Genomic DNA, 17165 nt, shown 5'->3' with positions numbered 1-17165 from the left:
CGTCCCAGGCCTCACTTGCTGTTTAGAGAAAACCATCAATGCCACAGCAATAATAGTTTGCGCCTTTAAGTGCATAGTCCACCGCGGGACCAAAGAGAGTATAAATTTGAGAAAAGCCTTTTGAGGGGGGAATTGTAGTAAAAATGTAACCTAAAAGCCATTGTATGTGTCTCAAGCAGCACATAGTACTGTAAGAGCTGCGCATGCCTGGAATGAGCAGACAGTAACCCTAAGATAAGGTTGCTAAGCAAACCGCTGGCAACCAATCAAAAGTAACACGCTGGCTGAGGAATGCAAGCTAAGTGATAAAACTGTAGCGCAGAGGTTGCCCAGGGTCGACTCTGCTTTTGAGCGTGAGCTCCTTTGTCGAACTGTTTGCAAACAATAAAATCGAGTTGGACCCAGCCTGAAGTTGACTCTCCTCTTTGGGGCAAATTGGACTAGCCTCCAGGGGGCGAAACTAGCATTTTGTGCAACACACCCAAGCATTTCTGTGCACTAGACAGTCACTATGGGGGGTGGTTGAGGTGGCCACGCTCTGCGGCTGTAGCGCTTCAAGCTGTTTCCACGGAGTCAACAGGGAGACCTCCCAATGTGGCGAGCGGTGGTCTCGCGAGCAATGGCGAGGTTACTGAAAGCATCATGCGTCATGCTACTGAGGAGAATGAACTTGTCCTGGCAGTCATGGAAGAGGACGAGGTGGCAGCAAGCAGGGATAGGAGGGCACTCATCGCCTCCATAGATGCCCATGCGGTCATTCTCCAGGCCATGCTAGATAAGATGCCCGATCAATGCTCAGGGCGGGAAACTTTGACCATGGGGGAGGAGGGAGTGCAGTGTGGGCATACCCAAGAAGATCCGGGACCAGACCAATGCTTGCATGCCCAGGGACACCCCGAGTCCCAAGAACCTGACCGCAGCCCAATGAGCCCAGGGGTGGTGACTACGGGAAGCTCCTTGCGGTGGGACACAGAAGTTCTCTCCCCATGAACATCCACACCAAAGTGTGTTGTGGGTGCTTGGATCACGCCTGCGCAGCTGCACAAGCACCCCCTACAATTCTCCCCATGAGAGATTCCCCGGGAAAGTTCCACGCTTCCCCCCTCTGTTCAGGGCACGACTAGGGATGTCAGAGAATTCCACGACGGATCTCGGTGAGGCCGAATGCCAGTGCATTTGGCCCCCTGAAATCCATAGCGGAATGGCCTGCCATCCCCCCACCCCCTGCGGATCCCCCCCGGGATGAGACTTACCTGGGGCGGATGTTCCAGATGGCAGCGGCTCCAGTGGCGGCTTCGGCGGTGGCGGTGGCTGGTCTTCTGACTGGCTGCCGCCGCCATTTGCAGTCTGTGTGGTTTTGTTTTTTTTACATAGACGTGATAGGCTATATAAAGGCAGTTCTAGCACTCAGCCAGAACACATGTCCAGGGATTGCAGGGAAAGGTCCATGCAGCCTTGACTCCTGAGACGAATATCTTGGATTGAGATGCTCAGTTTTGCACAGGCCCAAGTTTTGCACAGACCCTGACAACGAAAGTCAAATTGATCCACTTGATGGTGCAATGATGGGGAAGAAATAGGCCTTCTCTGCTGCCGCAACCACCACATGGCAGGTGTGATAATGTCTTCTTAAATGTACTCTGCCACATTTGTTCCAATCTTCATGCCACTTGAGCTCCAGCCCTTATCCAGCCCACTTCATAGCCCAGAGCTCTCCGGGAAGCCATCTGAGCTCCACAGCACCAGAGGTGCAACGGTGAGAACAGGGCCTCAATAGGAGCACCTGCCATGCCAAGCAAAAACTCCCTCTAAGCATCCAAGAATCCTGCAGATTCCGTAGATCTTCAGGGACCGAACTAATGCCTATGCAGGTTGTTAACTACAGACAAACTAATCATTCCATCCCGCAATGCCTTGTTGGTCACCCCAGGACAGCTGTGATCAGGCACTAACTCCTCCCTTTTCCAGACATCAATCTGGGCTACTGAATGCTGGCACACACCTAGACTCCATCTTGGATCTAAGTGCTCACATTGACACAGGTGAAAAGGAAGAACCTGACAACTCAAGTCAAGTCCAGTTGGCCCACAAAGAAGCAAAGAGTGATGCAAATCTGTTTTTCTCCCTCCAAAGTGCAAAGGGGGCCCAGTGTTATTGGGATGTGGTTCTCTTGCCTAGAATGATCAAAATGACAATAATTCTTGATGAGTCCTCCAGGGATTTCCATCCAGCAAGTCAATAACAAAGAAATCCTGGAGAAAACATGCTTAATATAAGTATGCCAGGAGCTTGTCCATGTGAGGGTGGGGTGGTGTCTGGTCACTTGGCATCTGCTCTCTTCTTTCTGTGATCTAATTCCCCTGCCAGGGCATCTTCCTCTGGTTCTCTTTGTCTCTGACCTAGCAGGGAAGGTCTCCCTGTGCTGCTGATGATTTGGCTGCTGCTGCTGCTGCTGTTTGGGCTCCTGCCTCAGGCCACCCAGGGGATGCTGAGGACCATGTGCCCCCTGACCTGGCCATATACCCTGGAAGAAGATTATTACAGGCCGGGAGACCTCATTGTCGGTGGGAATTTACAGCTAGGCACTTATTATTTCAATAAGTCAGAAGGCTTCCGGAGATTCCCCCAATTATACATATTCAGTATTCTCCGGTAAGTTTCCACCAGAGGGATCTGGGAGAGGCGCTTGCTTGAAATCTCTTGGCTTGATATGACACTCTCAGAGGCTTGTCAGGATTGGCTTCGACCTGTAAGGAGCATCATAGACTTGAGGGTTCTTTTCTTTTCTTTTTTGATATAATAATTTTATTTTTTTTAAAGAAAACAGCAACAACAACAACATAAACACACAATACACAATACACATACACTAAAGTACCTCTTAAGAGTGTGAGATATCTACCTTTGGCTCCCCTTACACAACAAATGCTTATTATTATTCTCTACTTCTTATCTTAGTTGTATATTATACATTGAGTTCACAGACATTATCTCATTTCTCTCCTAATTTTAACAACAACAACAACAAAAAAGGGAACCAACCATCTCAAAGTTCAAAATCTGCATACATAGATATCATTTTTCTCGATTCCTTGTACAAATTCTAAAAAGGTTTCCAATCTAACATAAATTTTGCTCTTTAATAAAATTTTAATGATCCACTCGCTCACAGTTGGTCTTGTTTCATTCTTCCACTTCTGTGCATACAATAACCGTGCAGCTGTTGTCATGTAGAGAAAGAGGGTTCCCCCCTTCTCTTTCACGTGTTTATCTGTTAGTCCCAATGAAAAAGTTTCTGGCTTTAATTCTATAGTAGTCTGTAATATTCTTTGAGCTAACGACCGTATTCGTTTCCAAAATATTTTAGCTTTTTTACAAGTCCACCATAAAGGATAAAACAGTCCATCTTGATCTTCACATTTCCAACACTATCCAGAAACACCCTTATACATTTTAGACAGTTTAAACAGTGACATATACCATCTACACATCATCTTACAAAAATTCTCTTTAAGGCTTGGACATAAAGTACATTTTAGATCTTTTCCCCACATACTTTCCCACTCTTCCATTGATATATTATGACCAACATTTTGCGCCCATTTTATCATACAATCTTTTACTTGTTCATCCTCTGTCTCATACCTTAACAGTATTTTTTACAGTTTTGCAATAATGTGTTCATCATTTGTACACAGTGCTGTTTCAAACTCAGATTCTGTTTGTTCAAATCCACCATTTTTCTCATGAATTTTAAACCTTTCTTTAATTTGCAAGTATGAAAACCACTGGCAGACATGGCCTTCTCCCAATGTTTTCCCTTGATTTTAACTTATATTCCCCTTGTGACAATTCCAGTAAATCATTATATCTTATCCATTTATGTGTGCTATCAAATTCTCTTCTCTGCATTGCTTCTTGTGAAGATATCCAATGTGGTGTTTTTTGAGAAAACCTTAATTTATATTTATTCCAAATTCTTAATACAGCCCTTCTTATATAGTGATTATTACAATCTGCATTCACTTTTGTTTTATTGTACCACAAATAACCATGCCACCCATATCTCAATTCATGTCCTTCTAGTTCTAAAAGTCTTCTATTTTTCAACGTCACCCATTCTTTCATCCGCATCAAGCAGCAGGCAGAAAAATAGGTTTTAAAATCTGATAATCCCAAGCCACCTCCTTCCTTTGCATCTTGGAAAATTTGTATTTGAACTCTTGTTTTTTTGCTTGCCATATCAACTCCATTGTATCTCTCTGCCACTGCTTAAAAGGTAAATCTGATGTAATAATGGTTATCATTTGAAACAAAAATAACGTTCTAGGTAATACATTCATTTTAATCGTTGCAATTCTTCCCAGATGTGATAGCTGTAATTTTTCCCATTTTCATCAGTAGCAGCAGCTCTGTAGGGTGTTAGACAGGGTCTGTCTCTCCCTCTCCCAGGATAGCCTGTATATGCCAAGGATGGATCCTGGGACCAGAAACCTTCAGAGGAGGCATTCTATCCCTGGACTATGCTCCTTCCTCTAAAAATAAAACAATGTTTGAGTCCTCATGGTTCCAAATAATAGGCATGTTTAACGCAGAAGCTGTTTTAACACTGCACTTCTCACCAGTTCCGTTCGGATCCTCACCCACCTCCCAATGTCTCTCCCTCCACTGCAGGTCGATAGTCAAGAACTACCAGCACTTCCTGGCCTTGGCGTTTGCCATCACAGAGGTCAACAAGGATCCGGCTCTCCTTCCCAACACAACGCTGGGCTTCCGCATGTATGAACACAAGGACCTTGCCAGATGGATGCATCAGAACAGCCTCTCTCTGCTTTCCACTCGGGGGCGAATGATGCCCAATTATAAATGTGACCGGCAGGATAAACTGCTCTCCATTATTGGGGGTCTTGACTCCAAATCTTCCAGAGAAATAGCATCCCTAACAGGCATGTACAAGATCCCACAGGTAAGGGGATCCATCTGGGGATGGATATGAGGGTCCTGCAGAGCTCAGGATCACTAAGACACACAGGGTGATCTCCGAAAGAGATTTGCCACTGCAGTGTCTGAGTTGCCTATATTCTGGACTGGGGTTTCAGGGGCCCTGGCTAAGGTGGCATTCCTTGGTGGTAGCCAGGAATCCCAGACAGCTACTGCACGACTAATCCCACCCAGCATAGGGCTTGTTCTGTTAGAAAAAGTGTGTGGACTGTGAGAAATCAGACGGATTCTCTTGACACCTTCAAGAGTCATAAAAGAACAAAGCACCTCAAGACTCCTTCTTGTTCTAGCTGTGATCAGCTAAGGCAGCTACCCCTCCGGGGCTTGGGGGAGGCCCCACTCCCATGACAATGTGACATGTGTCTGACTTTTATGTATAGGGCTATCAATGCCTCCTAATCCTGAGGGAGACATGCGACCTCCAGCAGTATCAGAGGCAGCATGCCAATGTACACCAGTTGGAGGGGAACATGACCATGGGGGAGCAAAAGGAAATCATGCTGTGATTGTGGGCTTCCCATAGGCAGCTGGTTGGCAACTGTGTGAACAGAATGCTGGACTAGATGGACCTTTGGTCTGATCTGGCAGGGCTCTTCCTATATTCTGATTTCCATTTAAATTGGCCCATGTTTCAGCGACAAGTCGGGAGATCCGGGTTCTAGTCCCCACTCGGCCATGGAAGCTCACTTGGTGACTTTGGGCCAGTCACATACTCTCAGCCCAACCCACCTCACAGGGTTGTTGTTGTGAGGATAAAATGGAGGAGGAGGAGGATTATGTATGCCACCTTGAGTTCCTTGGAGGAAAAAAGACGGGATATAAATGTAATAAATAAAATAATAAATAAAACATAAAGTGTTTGGCATGGGGGCACTTCAGGGATGTCTTTTTGAGCCCCACTAACATTGCCTCTCATTTTCTGTCTTGCGTGTCTCGATGCCTTTCCATGAAGAATGGATGCAGTTTGATCAAATGAGGTTCAGTGTAAGCAAGTGTAATGTGATGCAAGTTGGGGTAAAAAATACCGACTTCACCTACAAGCTGATGTGATCTGAGGTAGCAGTGACTGACCATGAAAGAGATCTCGGGGTTGCAGTGGACAGCTCAATGAAAATGTCATCCTGGTTTTTTTGCTGCTGTGAAAAAGGGAAATTCCATGTTTGGCATAATTAGCAAAGGAGCTGAAAATAAAACTTCCATGGTCAAACTCCACTGACACAAATCTAGGGTGCAACCACACTTCGAATCCTGTGTACAGTTCTGGTCACCACACCAAGGAAGGACATTGCAGAGGTAGCAAAAGTGCAGAAAAGGGCAAATAAAATGATCAAGGGGCTGGAACAATTCCCCTATGAGGAGAGTTACAACATCTGGGATTGTTTATCTTTGAAAAAAGGCTGAGTTTAGGGGGAAAATGATAGAGGTGTACACAATGACGCATGGTGTGGAGAAAGTGGCTAGGGTGGCATTTTCTCCATCTCTCATAATACTCGAACCTAGGGTCATCCCATGAGGATGGATAGTGGGAGATTCAGGACAGATAAAAGGAAGGACTTCCTCACACGGTGCATAGTTGAACTGTGGAACTCACTTCCACAACATGCAGTGATGGCCACCAATTGGGATGGCTTTAAGAGGGGATTGGACACATTCCTGGAGGAGAAGGCTATTACTGGCTGCTAGTCCTGATGCCTGTATGCTGCCTTCATTATCATAGACACGATGCATCTGTATGCCCATTGTGGGGAACCCAGGCAGGAGGTGCTCTTGCACTCATGTCCTGCCTGTGAGTTTCCCACGAGCATCTGGTTTGCAGCTCTGGGAACAGAATGCTGGATGAGATGCACCCTTGGTCTGATTCAACAGGACTTTTCTTATGTTGGTATGACCAAACTATTATATATGAGGAGGGCCAGAAAGCCCCCAATACATTTCTAGTATAGTAGTACACAAGAGCCCATTCACTGGAATGCTACGAAATTCTTTCAGGTTACAAGCATGGTCACCCTGAGTTTTGGGGATGATATCCACACCTGGGGGAGACTTAACAACATCACGGTGCTTCACTTTATGTTTAGATATGTATTTTTAAAATGTCCATCTTCCTTCTGGGGAGCACTTTATGCATCCAAAGTCAGCTTTGGAAAGTCCATGGAAGCTCATGCCATTAATCCTGTGTTAGATGCCAAAAAATTCTGCTACAACAGACTCATAGGAAATTCCTTCCTTCAGCTCGGTTATGGCTTTTTGGACCCTGCTCAGGGAGGGGAAGGGCCATTCCCTGCCTTCTATCGGATTGATCCCAGTGAAATTCCTCAGTATGTGGGCTTAGTCCGGCTGCTCCTATATTTCCACTGGAACTGGATTGGGCTCCTTGCTCCCGAGGGTGACAGTTCTGAACATTTCATCCAGACACTGACCCCAATGCTCAAGCAGAATGACATCTGTGTGGCCATCTCTGAAATGTTCAATCCAACAGACAAACTTTATTGGCTTCGGATACAAAGTGGATCTATTCCTCGTTCTTGGTTTGAGCCCCAAGTGATGATTTTCTTTGGGGACTCCAGTGTTATAGCACAATTAACAGTCTTGTTGAGGTATCATGAAAAAAAGACCAGGACCCCATTTAGGAAGGTTTGGATCATGACATCCTATTGGGAAATGGTTGCAGCAGGAGCCCCCTCAGGTGGGTGGTATCTAAAAATCTTGTATGGTGCTTTGCACTTCAAAGTCCACACAAGGGATGTGCCAGAATTCAAGCATTTTCTTCGGGCATTAGATCCACTCCGGCCGCAAGGAGTTGTCCTTCTCCGTTTCTGGTGGGAAAGGGCATTTAACTGTCTGTTTCTGAAATCAGGCCAAACCTCTCCACGAGGAGAGAGAAACTGCACTGGGAAGGAGAAGGCAGAGGACCTGCCACATAACATGTTCGAAATGAGCATGACAAGTCACAGCTACAGGATCTACAATGGTGTTTATTCTGTGGCACACGCGTTGCATGCTGTGTCTGGATCCAAACGTGGACTGACGGGGGGAGGCAGGAGGCTCCTGGACATCCAGCCGTGGCAGGTAACATCCTCCTTCACCCTGGGCAAGCGTATGAAAGCACCTCAGTTGTTTCTCAGTGGTCTGATCCTGGAAGCAAATGGGGGGCCTGGGAGAAGGGGAGTCAGCCTTTCTTAAGCACTGAAGAAGGACATGTCCCCATGGAAATGCTTCCGTGGCCATCCTTTCCATTAAAGAGCACTGGAAAGTGAGTCCGGGATAGAGGAGATTCATGGCACTTCCGGAATAATTTTACAGTTGCAACTGTGAATAGTGAGGAGGGAGGAAGGCTGCAAGGCCCCAGCCGGACATACAGTTCTTATCCGTAAAGTGGCATCGTTCCCCAGCACACCCCTGAGAAGCAAACAGCAGGCAGCTCCCCCCATCTATGATCCATCTTGACAGCCAGCTGAAGAACCCCAGAGGTTGCTCTCTTTGCTGCTATGAGTAAAGCCCCTCCAGCTCCCACTCAAATATAGGAGGGACTGTTGTAGCAAGTAGGCACCAGCCAAAAAAGCTTGAAACATTCCACAAGCATAGCCGAGCAGAGATGCCAAAATAAGATGCATCTTAAGCATTAAATTTAATAATGGAGTCCAGGAAAAAAACAGTCTCCTAACCTAATGGCAGTTACAGAGTGTTAGAAGATGCCAGAACTCATTCACAATTTCCCCCACTTTTAAATGTCTCTTGCTTTTCAGATTCTTGCCTCTTTGAGGAGTATCCGCTTTAACAACAGCGCTGGAGATGAAGTCTCTTTCACGGAAAATGGCGAGAGATGGGATATCCTGAACTGGATCTTCTTCCGAAATGGATCTTTTTATTCTGTGAAAGTTGGGGGAGTGGACTCAGGGGCTCCCCCAGGCCAAGACTTCACCATTCACCCTGAGGCGATTACGTGGGCGACAGAGGTGGGGTTGAAGGGAATGTTCCGGGGTCCGCCTTACTCCCCAGTTGGAGCATGAACGTGGCAGGACAGAGGTCGCCTTCTCTGTGCAGAGAGAGGTATAGAGCTCCGTCTCTCTCTCTCTGCATTGAGGGGGGAAAGTGGATGGGATGAACTTGCTGATATAAGGGGAAAGGGAAGGGATTTGCAGGATGGAGGCTCCCTGTCCCCTTAGCCTCATCAGGATACAGCTGGTTCTGGTGTGAGGATTGGTGTCTCCCAGAGGAGCCTCTTTTACGATGGTGCTGAGAGATTCAGCCCTCCTATTGGGGATATTGCAACCTCGTCTGCAAGTTAAAGGAAGGGGGCAGTTCGGCATTTAGCTAGTTAAAGCATGGACATAGCTGGCCTTAGGACTCTATAGCTCACTGTGGCCTCCTGTTTCTTCCCCCCTCCCGCATTTTCCATTGCTGGGAGTGCACCTGGCTTGCTCTCTCTCCTGACTGAACACAGAGAAATTGACTGAACAAACTCTTGTTTTGAAACTTCAAGCTGTGCATGTATTATATGCAGGATGACGTGTGAGCAAAGCTCTTCTGTTTCTTAACTAAAAGAAGAGTATGGCTGCTTTATGATTATTAGCCTTCATGTGAATGTGGGACTGGCAAACCTGCAGTCTGCTTTGTCTCTCTCTGCTAAACTGCCTTTCTAATAAGAGGCAGTGATACCAAGTATTTCCCATCCCCTCCTGAACTCATAATCCCCTCCATCATGCAATGGGAGACTCTGTCGAGTAGCTACATTTAGTGCAGTTGTTTCCATGTGGAAATCCTCCACTGTTTGCCTTTCCCCTTTCCGAAGCTACCCGTCGCGAGGTGTGTGGAGCGGTGCTCTCCAGGGCACCGGAGAAGAGTTCCAGAGGAGAAACCGGTTTGCTGCTACACATGTGACCGTTGTCCAGAAGGGACAATTTCTAACTCCACAGGTACCTCTGACTTTGAGAGCCACATAAAAGTGCAGACCACACTGGGGTAAGAGTGAAGTGGGGACAGGGGGAGGTCATAGCCAAGGGGACATGGGCCATTTGCCCTAGCAATATTTTTTGTATAAATACCATTTTGGAAGGCATACCTCTGTTGTTTACTTCTGCGCAAAGTATTCATGACTTCCTCAAGAAATCTATTCAAATAATAAAATAAGGACTCCCAGGAAACTACTAATACTCAAAACTACAGAATCTGTCCTGGCTCTTCTTTTCATGTATTTTAGAACCATGTTCCCAACTTCGGTTGTTTTGGCATCAGACCTGAAGTGTTTGGGGAACATTGACCAGGGCAGGTGGTTGGTCATCCTTATGTCAACTGGAGGATGTTACTCAAATGCAGGGATACTGCGGGTGCCCAACTGGGTCCGAGAGTCTGTTGTAGTCCCCCTCCCCACTTGCCCCCAAACCCGGCTTGGTGAGCCCCTGGGATGTCCCGGACTCATCTGCTTGTGCCCAGGGGCTTCCTGTCCTCCAAGCGAATTGCCATTTTAATGCAAGATGTGGGATCTAGTGTTTCGTATATCCCGCCAGCAACCTCAGACTCGGGTGAGTCCATCCGCCCCTACTGCAATGTCATATGTTTTCTCCCTTTATCTGTAGTGACTTTGCAATCTGTTCCCCAGCCTCTGCACCAACACAGCTCCACAGAGGACATGTTGTCATATTAAGATGATGAGGGATAGCATTTTCCCTATATCTTTGCCCATTCAGAAGATAGTGCAGGTGACTGAGCATGACTGAGTTCTTAAATTTGCCAGGTTTTCATGTCAAGTTGGAGAATTTGTGATTTTCTTCCTTGCCGAATATTGAGCACAAGTCTGGTACTGTGGCAGATCAGGCAAAACTTTCCTATCTGGATCATCTCAGGCCTGCTGCCCAGTTAGAAAGTTCTGTAATCCGATGCCTCCAAGTGAATCCTGGAATTACAAATGAGATCCCAATGGCTAACGCAACACAGCTGAGCGTTCTGACTCATGAGTAGTGAAGGTTTCCCATCTCTGGGGTTTGCCAATGAGAGACAGCAGTGCCGGGCAATGAGAGAGGGATCATTAGCACCCTTTTACGGATTAAGAAGGAATCCAGATAAGGAGGCGCCCATGTTAAAAGTATAGGCGTGTGTTTCATTAGCATTATTCAAGCGAGTGCCATAAAACAATTAGTGGCATAAATGGGCCAGGTGGGCCATGAGATAAGTGACAAGATGCCTCATCCCAGATCGTAAATACAGCATGATACGTAAGAAGAAGACAAGCTCACAGGACAGGATGATATCCAAGAAATCTTCCAAGATCACTTTGAATTCTGTTCCTCTCTTCCAGGGCATTAGCTATCCTGCCCAATTTTGTGTCATCTGCAAATGTGATCAGCAGTCCCTGCACCTCCTCCTCCAAGTCATTAATAAAAATATTGAAGAGGACTGGGCCCAGGACTGGGCCCTGTGGTACCCCGTTCATCACCTCTCCCCAGTTGGAGAAGATCCCATTGAGAAGCACTCTTTGAGTCCGATCATGTAGCCAACTGTGTATCTACCTGATGGTTGCTTCATCTAGCCCACTTTGAGCTAGTTTGCTCATCAGGATAATATGGGGCACTTTGTCGAAAGCTTTGCTGAAGTCGAGGTACCGTATATGATGTCCACAGCATTCCCACAGTCCACAACGGAGGTTACCGGATCAAAACATGAGATCAGATTCGTCTGGCAGGATTTGTTCTTGACAAATCCATGTTGGCTTCAAGTAATCACTGCATTGTTTTCAAGGTGCTTACAGATGGGTTGCTTTATCACGTGCTCCAGAATTTTCCCAGGGATTGATTTCAGACTGACTAGTCTGTATTTATTATTTATTATTAAATTTATTAATCGCCCATCTGGCTGGTCACCCAGCCACTCTGGGCGATGTACAACATACCATAAAACAATTTAAAACAATAAAATTCTACCATATTTTTTTTTTAAAATACCCTAACCCACCCCAAATGCCTGCCTGAACAACCATGTTTTTAATGCACGACGGAAGCTCATTAAAGAGGGGGCATGATGGAGTTCCCTAGGGAGGGAGTTCCACAGATTGGGGGCCACCACAGAAAAGGCCCTCTCCCTCGTCCCCACCAGTCTAGCTGTCCTGGCTGATGGGACAGAGAGAAGGCCATCCGAGGCTGATCTTGTTAAGCGGCCTGTCTGGTGTTGCTGGAGGTGCTCCTTAAGATAGGCTGGGCTGGAACCATATAGGGTTTTAAAGGTCAAAACCAACACCTTGAATTTGGCCCGGAAAACAACTGGTAACAAGTGCAACTCCTTCAGCACTGGAGTGATGTGATCTTGCCGGCGGCTGCCTTTAATCAGGTGAGCCGCCGCGTTCTGTACCAGCTGCAGCTTCTGAACCGTCTTCAAGGGTAACCCCACGTAGAGCGCATTACAGTAGTCTAAACGAGAGGAGACCAGGGCATGTACTACCGATGGGAGCAGATGGTCGGGAAGGAAGGGGCGCAGCCGCCGTATCAGATGGAGTTGATACAGCACTGTCCAGCTCACACCTGACACCTGAGCCTCCATGGACAGCTGGGAGTCCAAAATGACCCCCAGGCTGCGGACCTGGTCTTTCAAGGGTAGCCGTACCCCATTCAACACCAGGTCAACATCCCCCAGCCTCCTCTTGTCTCCCACCAAAAGTACCTCAGTCTTGTCAGGGTTCAGCTTCAGCTTACTCCCCATCCAGCCACTCACCGTCTCCAGACATTTGGACAGGGATTCTACGGCCAACCTTGGTGAAGATTTGAATGAGAGGTAGAGCTGCGTGTCATCCGCATATTGATGACACTGCACCCCAAACCTCCTGATGATAGCCCCCAGCGGCTTCACATAGATGTTAAATAGCATCGGGGAGAGGATGGAACCCTGTGGCACCCCACAAGTAAGTGGCCACGGGAACAAAACCTCCTCTCCCAGTGCTACCCTCTGGTACCTGCTGGAGAGGGAGGACCAGAACCACCGCAATACAGTGTCTCCAATGCCCAACCCCTCCAGGCGGTCCAGGAGGATACCGTGGTCAACGGTATCAAAAGCCGCTGAGAGGTCGAGGAGAACAAGGAAGGAGCATTCAACCCTATGCAGAGCCCTCCTCATATCATCCACCAAGGCGACCAAGGCCGTTTCTGTTCCATGCCCAGGCCTGAAGCCCGATTGAAATGGGTCTAGATAATCAGTTTCTTCCAAGTGTACCTTCAACTGCACTGCCACCACCCGCTCAATCACCTTGCCCAAAAATGGCAAATTTGAGACTGGGCAAAAGTTGTTCAGAACTTGAGAATCCAAGGAGGGCTTCTTTAAGAGCGGTCTTATCACTGCCTCCTTAAGGGCTGATGGCATCACTCCCTCCTCAAGGGAGGTGTTCACCACCGCCTTGATCCCCTCACCCAGTCTCTCTCTGCAGCTCATAATGAGCCAAGATGGGCAAGGATCAAGCAAGCAGGTGGTCGGCCTTACAGATGAAAGCACCTTGTCCACTTCATCAGGAGGAAGAAGCTGGAACCGATCCCACAGAACCAGTTTGCCACAGGCTGCCTCTTGCTCACTAACTGTATCCGCAGCGTGCAGAGTAACACACCTAATCTGATCAATTTTATCTGCAAAGTGCCTTGCCAAGGCCTCACAGGAGGCCTTAGAATGCTCCAGTGGTTCCGGAGCCACAGGACCGACCAGGCTCCGGACCACTTGGAACAGCCTCCTGGGGCAGCACTCTGCAGATGTGATGGAGGCAGAATAATATTCCTTTTTTGCTGCCTTCACCGCCACGTGATAGGCTGAAGATACAGCTCTAGCCCGTGTCTGATCGTCTTTGGAGCGAGACTTCCGCCACCGGCGGTCTAGCCGTTTCACCTCCTGTTTCAGAGCTCGTAACCACGGATTGAACCATGGTGCCATCCGAGCCCTGTTCAGGGGGAAAGGGCGTTTCGGAGCCACCCGATCTAATGCCCCAGTGATTGCAGCATTCCAGCCACCCACCAGGGTCTCGACCGAGTGGCCGTTGGCATGCCCCAGAGAATCCCCAAGAGCGTTCAGGAATCCATTTGGATCCATAAGACGCCTGGGGCGGACCATTTTAATGGGTCCTCCACCCCTGCGGAGGGGTTGTGGAACCAAGAAGTCCAACGTCACCAGATAGTGATCTGACCATGACAAGGGGGTGGTAGATATACCCCCGACTTCCAGATCACTCCCCGCTTCTCCAGAAATAAACACAAGGTCTAGTGCATGACCGGCTACATGGGTAGGCCCAGTTAGAATATGGTGCAGCTCCCAGGAGGCCATGGTCTCCATGAAGTCCTGAGGTGCTCCTGTGAGGATGGCCTCCGAATGTACGTTGAAGTCCCCCAACACCAGTAAGTTAGGGGACTGTACACGCACATCAGAGACCACCTCAAGCACCTCGGCCAGGGAGTCAGTCGTGCAGCGGGGTGGACGGTACACGAGCAGAATCCCCAGACTGCCCTTCGGGCCCAACCTACAGTACATGCACTCAGCAACCTTGGTCTCCCGGAGAGGGGGTCTGGTGAAGACCAAGGACTCTCGGTAGATAACACCCACTCCCCCTCCCCGATCCCCAGCCCTTGGCTGCTGTGCATACGAATATCTGGCTGGACCCATGGCTACAAGGGTTGGAGCAGCAGCCTTGGCCAGCCAGGTCTCCGTAATACATGCCAGGTCTGCACCCTCATCCAGGATCATGTCATGGATGAGGGAGGTTTTCTGGGTAACAGACCTGGCATTGCAGAGCAGCAAACGAAGGCCAGAAGATGGGGTCACGCCTCCCCTAGCCATCCTTTGGCTCTGGACAGGCCCGGAGCAGGGGACAGATACTACACATCTCTCCCTTGTTCCCCTTACCTGGCATGGCCTGCCCCTAGCGCTCCGCCAGCGCCTGCCGCCCAGCCTCGTTGGATGTTGGATACTTGAAATATTTGAATTCATGCATGCAGAAACTCTTGCATTTAGTGCTTTTATGCTGATACCTTTGTAGTTAAAACACAAAAAAATACAAATCTTGTCTGAGAGTGTTTCTTAAGAAATAGAATCTGGTATCACCCATCTTGAGAGTGCAGGATTAAGCTTGCTCTAAGATGGTTTTGAGAGGGTTCTCTAAATGTATGGTTCATCAGGTAACACAGCATTGCCTTCATACTGGTAACATCTCTTGAGAGAATCCCTGAACCAGGGCATATGCCACAGGAACATAGGTGGGGGGTGGGTAGGGATGGCAGAATATTCCGCCACGGACTTCATAGACGCGGGATATTTTGAATCCGGCCTCTGGAGTCCATGGCAGAATGGGTCCACCTACCTCCGCCTCCCACCAGATCCGCATGGAGCTGGCTCCTCCTCACCGGCCAGCTCCATACAGCAAGCAATACAAGCGCCATTGCCGTGCCGTATCACCGAGCACTCACTGCAGGAAGGGTCCTGGACGCCATTTACATGGTGGACGACAATTGGGTCCCTGTTTTTTCACGCGATAGGTGATGCAGATACCTAGGTAAATACGAATGCGTAGCTTATCGCATGAAAATACGGGGATACAAATTGCAAAGCAGATGCCATTTGCTGCTGGATCCCTTCCTGTTGTGAGTGGTCAGTGATATGGCACGGCACTGAGCACTCCGTGGAGTCTCCGTGGAGTGGAACCCGCTGGCGAGGATTCCGGGGGGAGGAAAGGATTGAATCTCTCCCCCTGCAGATGCCCCCTTGGACTGGTAAGTAGGGGATTTGTACATCCCTAGGGTTGGGGGAGGGATCATATGGGGAGAAAAAGTAGCATTTTGTAACTTTTCTGTTTCTGGTATTCTGATGGCCAAATCTTAAACAGAAAATGATCAAAGGTGTACAGTAAGGTAGAGAATGGCTATTTCCATCCCTATCTTTGAGGGCTGAACAAGGCTCCACATAATGAACAACGTGTCATGATTGCGATATTTCAATCGTTGTTGCTCATTCCAGATGCAGCTCGCTGTGCCCCATGCCCAGAAGATCAACACCCAAACAAGAACCAAGACCAGTGTATCTCCAAGAAGATCCATTTCCTTTCCTATCGAGAGACACTGGGGCAAATTTTAGCTTCTCTAGCTCTTTTCCTCTCCTTGATCACATCTCTAGTAGTGGCAAACTTCATTAAACACCATAACACACCAGTCGTCAAAGCCAACAACCGAGAGCTCAGTTATGTCCTCCTCATCTCCCTCCTACTCTGCTTCCTCTGCTCTTTCCTGTTCATTGGCCAACCCACAAAGCTCACCTGTCTTCTGCGACAAACTGTTTTCAGCATCACCTTCTCTTTTGCGATTTCTTCCATTTTGGCAAAAACTGTCATGGTAGTTCTGGCCTTCATGGCCACCAAGCCAGGAAACATGGCCAGAAAACTCTTGGGAAGACAACTGACAAACTCCATTGTCCTGGCCTGCCCCCTCATCCAAGCTGTGATCTGCACTTTCTGGCTGATGACCTCTCCACCATTCCTAAACGTCAACTTCCATTCCCTGCCTGGAGAGATCATTGTGGAATGCAACGAAGGCTCAGTCACCATGTTTTCCACTGTCTTGGGTTACATGGGTTTCCTGTCTCTTGTTAGCTTCATGGTGGCTTTCCTAGCAAGGAAACTGCCCGACAGCTTCAATGAAGCCAAGTTTCTCACCTTCAGCATGCTGGGGTTTTGCAGTGTTTGGATCTCCTTTGTGCCCACCTACCTGAGCACCAAGGGGAAGTCCATGGTGGCTGTGGAAATCTTCTCCATCTTGGCCTCTGGGGCTGGTCTCCTCAGTTGCATCTTCCTTCCCAAATGTTACATTATTCTCCTGAGGCCCAGTCTCAATTGTAAAGATCACCTAATAAGGAGAGGAGCCTGTGATTTCAATACATTGTTTTAAAAGAACTCCCTGCTAATTCATCTATGTGGGATGTGGATTAACCACTTGCTAGATATTTTTTTTTTAATACACAAATTGTTAAAAGACCATTTAAAGCATTTGACTGAGTGGAATGTTTCTTGTTTCTTTGTTTCTTTGATGTTTATTTCATGTTATGGGAACTGCATCCCAATTTGTTAAAGATGTATATTCAGCACCAGATATTGTAATGAACAAAGAACCAATGAGAAGAGGGGATTGTCCTCTTTTACTGTTATTGGTTTCCCTGGGCAT

The 17165-nt window shown here is 47.8% G+C and overlaps 1 protein-coding gene across 1 annotated transcript; it reads left to right on the top strand.

Moving 5' to 3' along the window:
- The first annotated feature begins 642 nt into the window (after positions 1–642).
- Positions 643–16892, top strand: LOC146340987 (vomeronasal type-2 receptor 26-like). The gene is made up of 7 exons (XM_084807301.1): positions 643–939; positions 2474–2652; positions 4675–4779; positions 9794–9807; positions 9918–9963; positions 10435–10523; positions 15997–16892. The coding sequence occupies exons 1-7, from the start codon at positions 643–645 to the stop codon at positions 16890–16892; spliced, it is 1626 nt and encodes a 541-aa protein (XP_084663427.1).
- Positions 16893–17165: the final 273 nt, after the last annotated feature.

The sequence above is a fragment of the Heloderma suspectum genome, chromosome 6 (genome assembly GCF_057233095.1).
Source record: "Heloderma suspectum isolate Gila_16-S chromosome 6, 16-S_ref, whole genome shotgun sequence".
Classification (NCBI taxonomy): Eukaryota; Metazoa; Chordata; class Lepidosauria; order Squamata; family Helodermatidae; genus Heloderma; species Heloderma suspectum.
This window is presented reverse-complemented; position numbering and strand designations above follow the sequence as displayed.

Bases quoted from the DNA above. Each gene is read 5' to 3' on its own strand.
- LOC146340987 (XM_084807301.1), top strand. From the start codon at position 643: ATGCGTCATGCTACTGAGGAGAATGAACTTGTCCTGGCAGTCATGGAA. The intron at 2,653-4,674 runs GTAAGTTTCCAC...CCTCCACTGCAG, and splicing joins TACATATTCAGTATTCTCCG to GTCGATAGTCAAGAACTACC. The intron at 9,964-10,434 runs GTAAGAGTGAAG...GCTTGTGCCCAG, and splicing joins AAAGTGCAGACCACACTGGG to GGGCTTCCTGTCCTCCAAGC.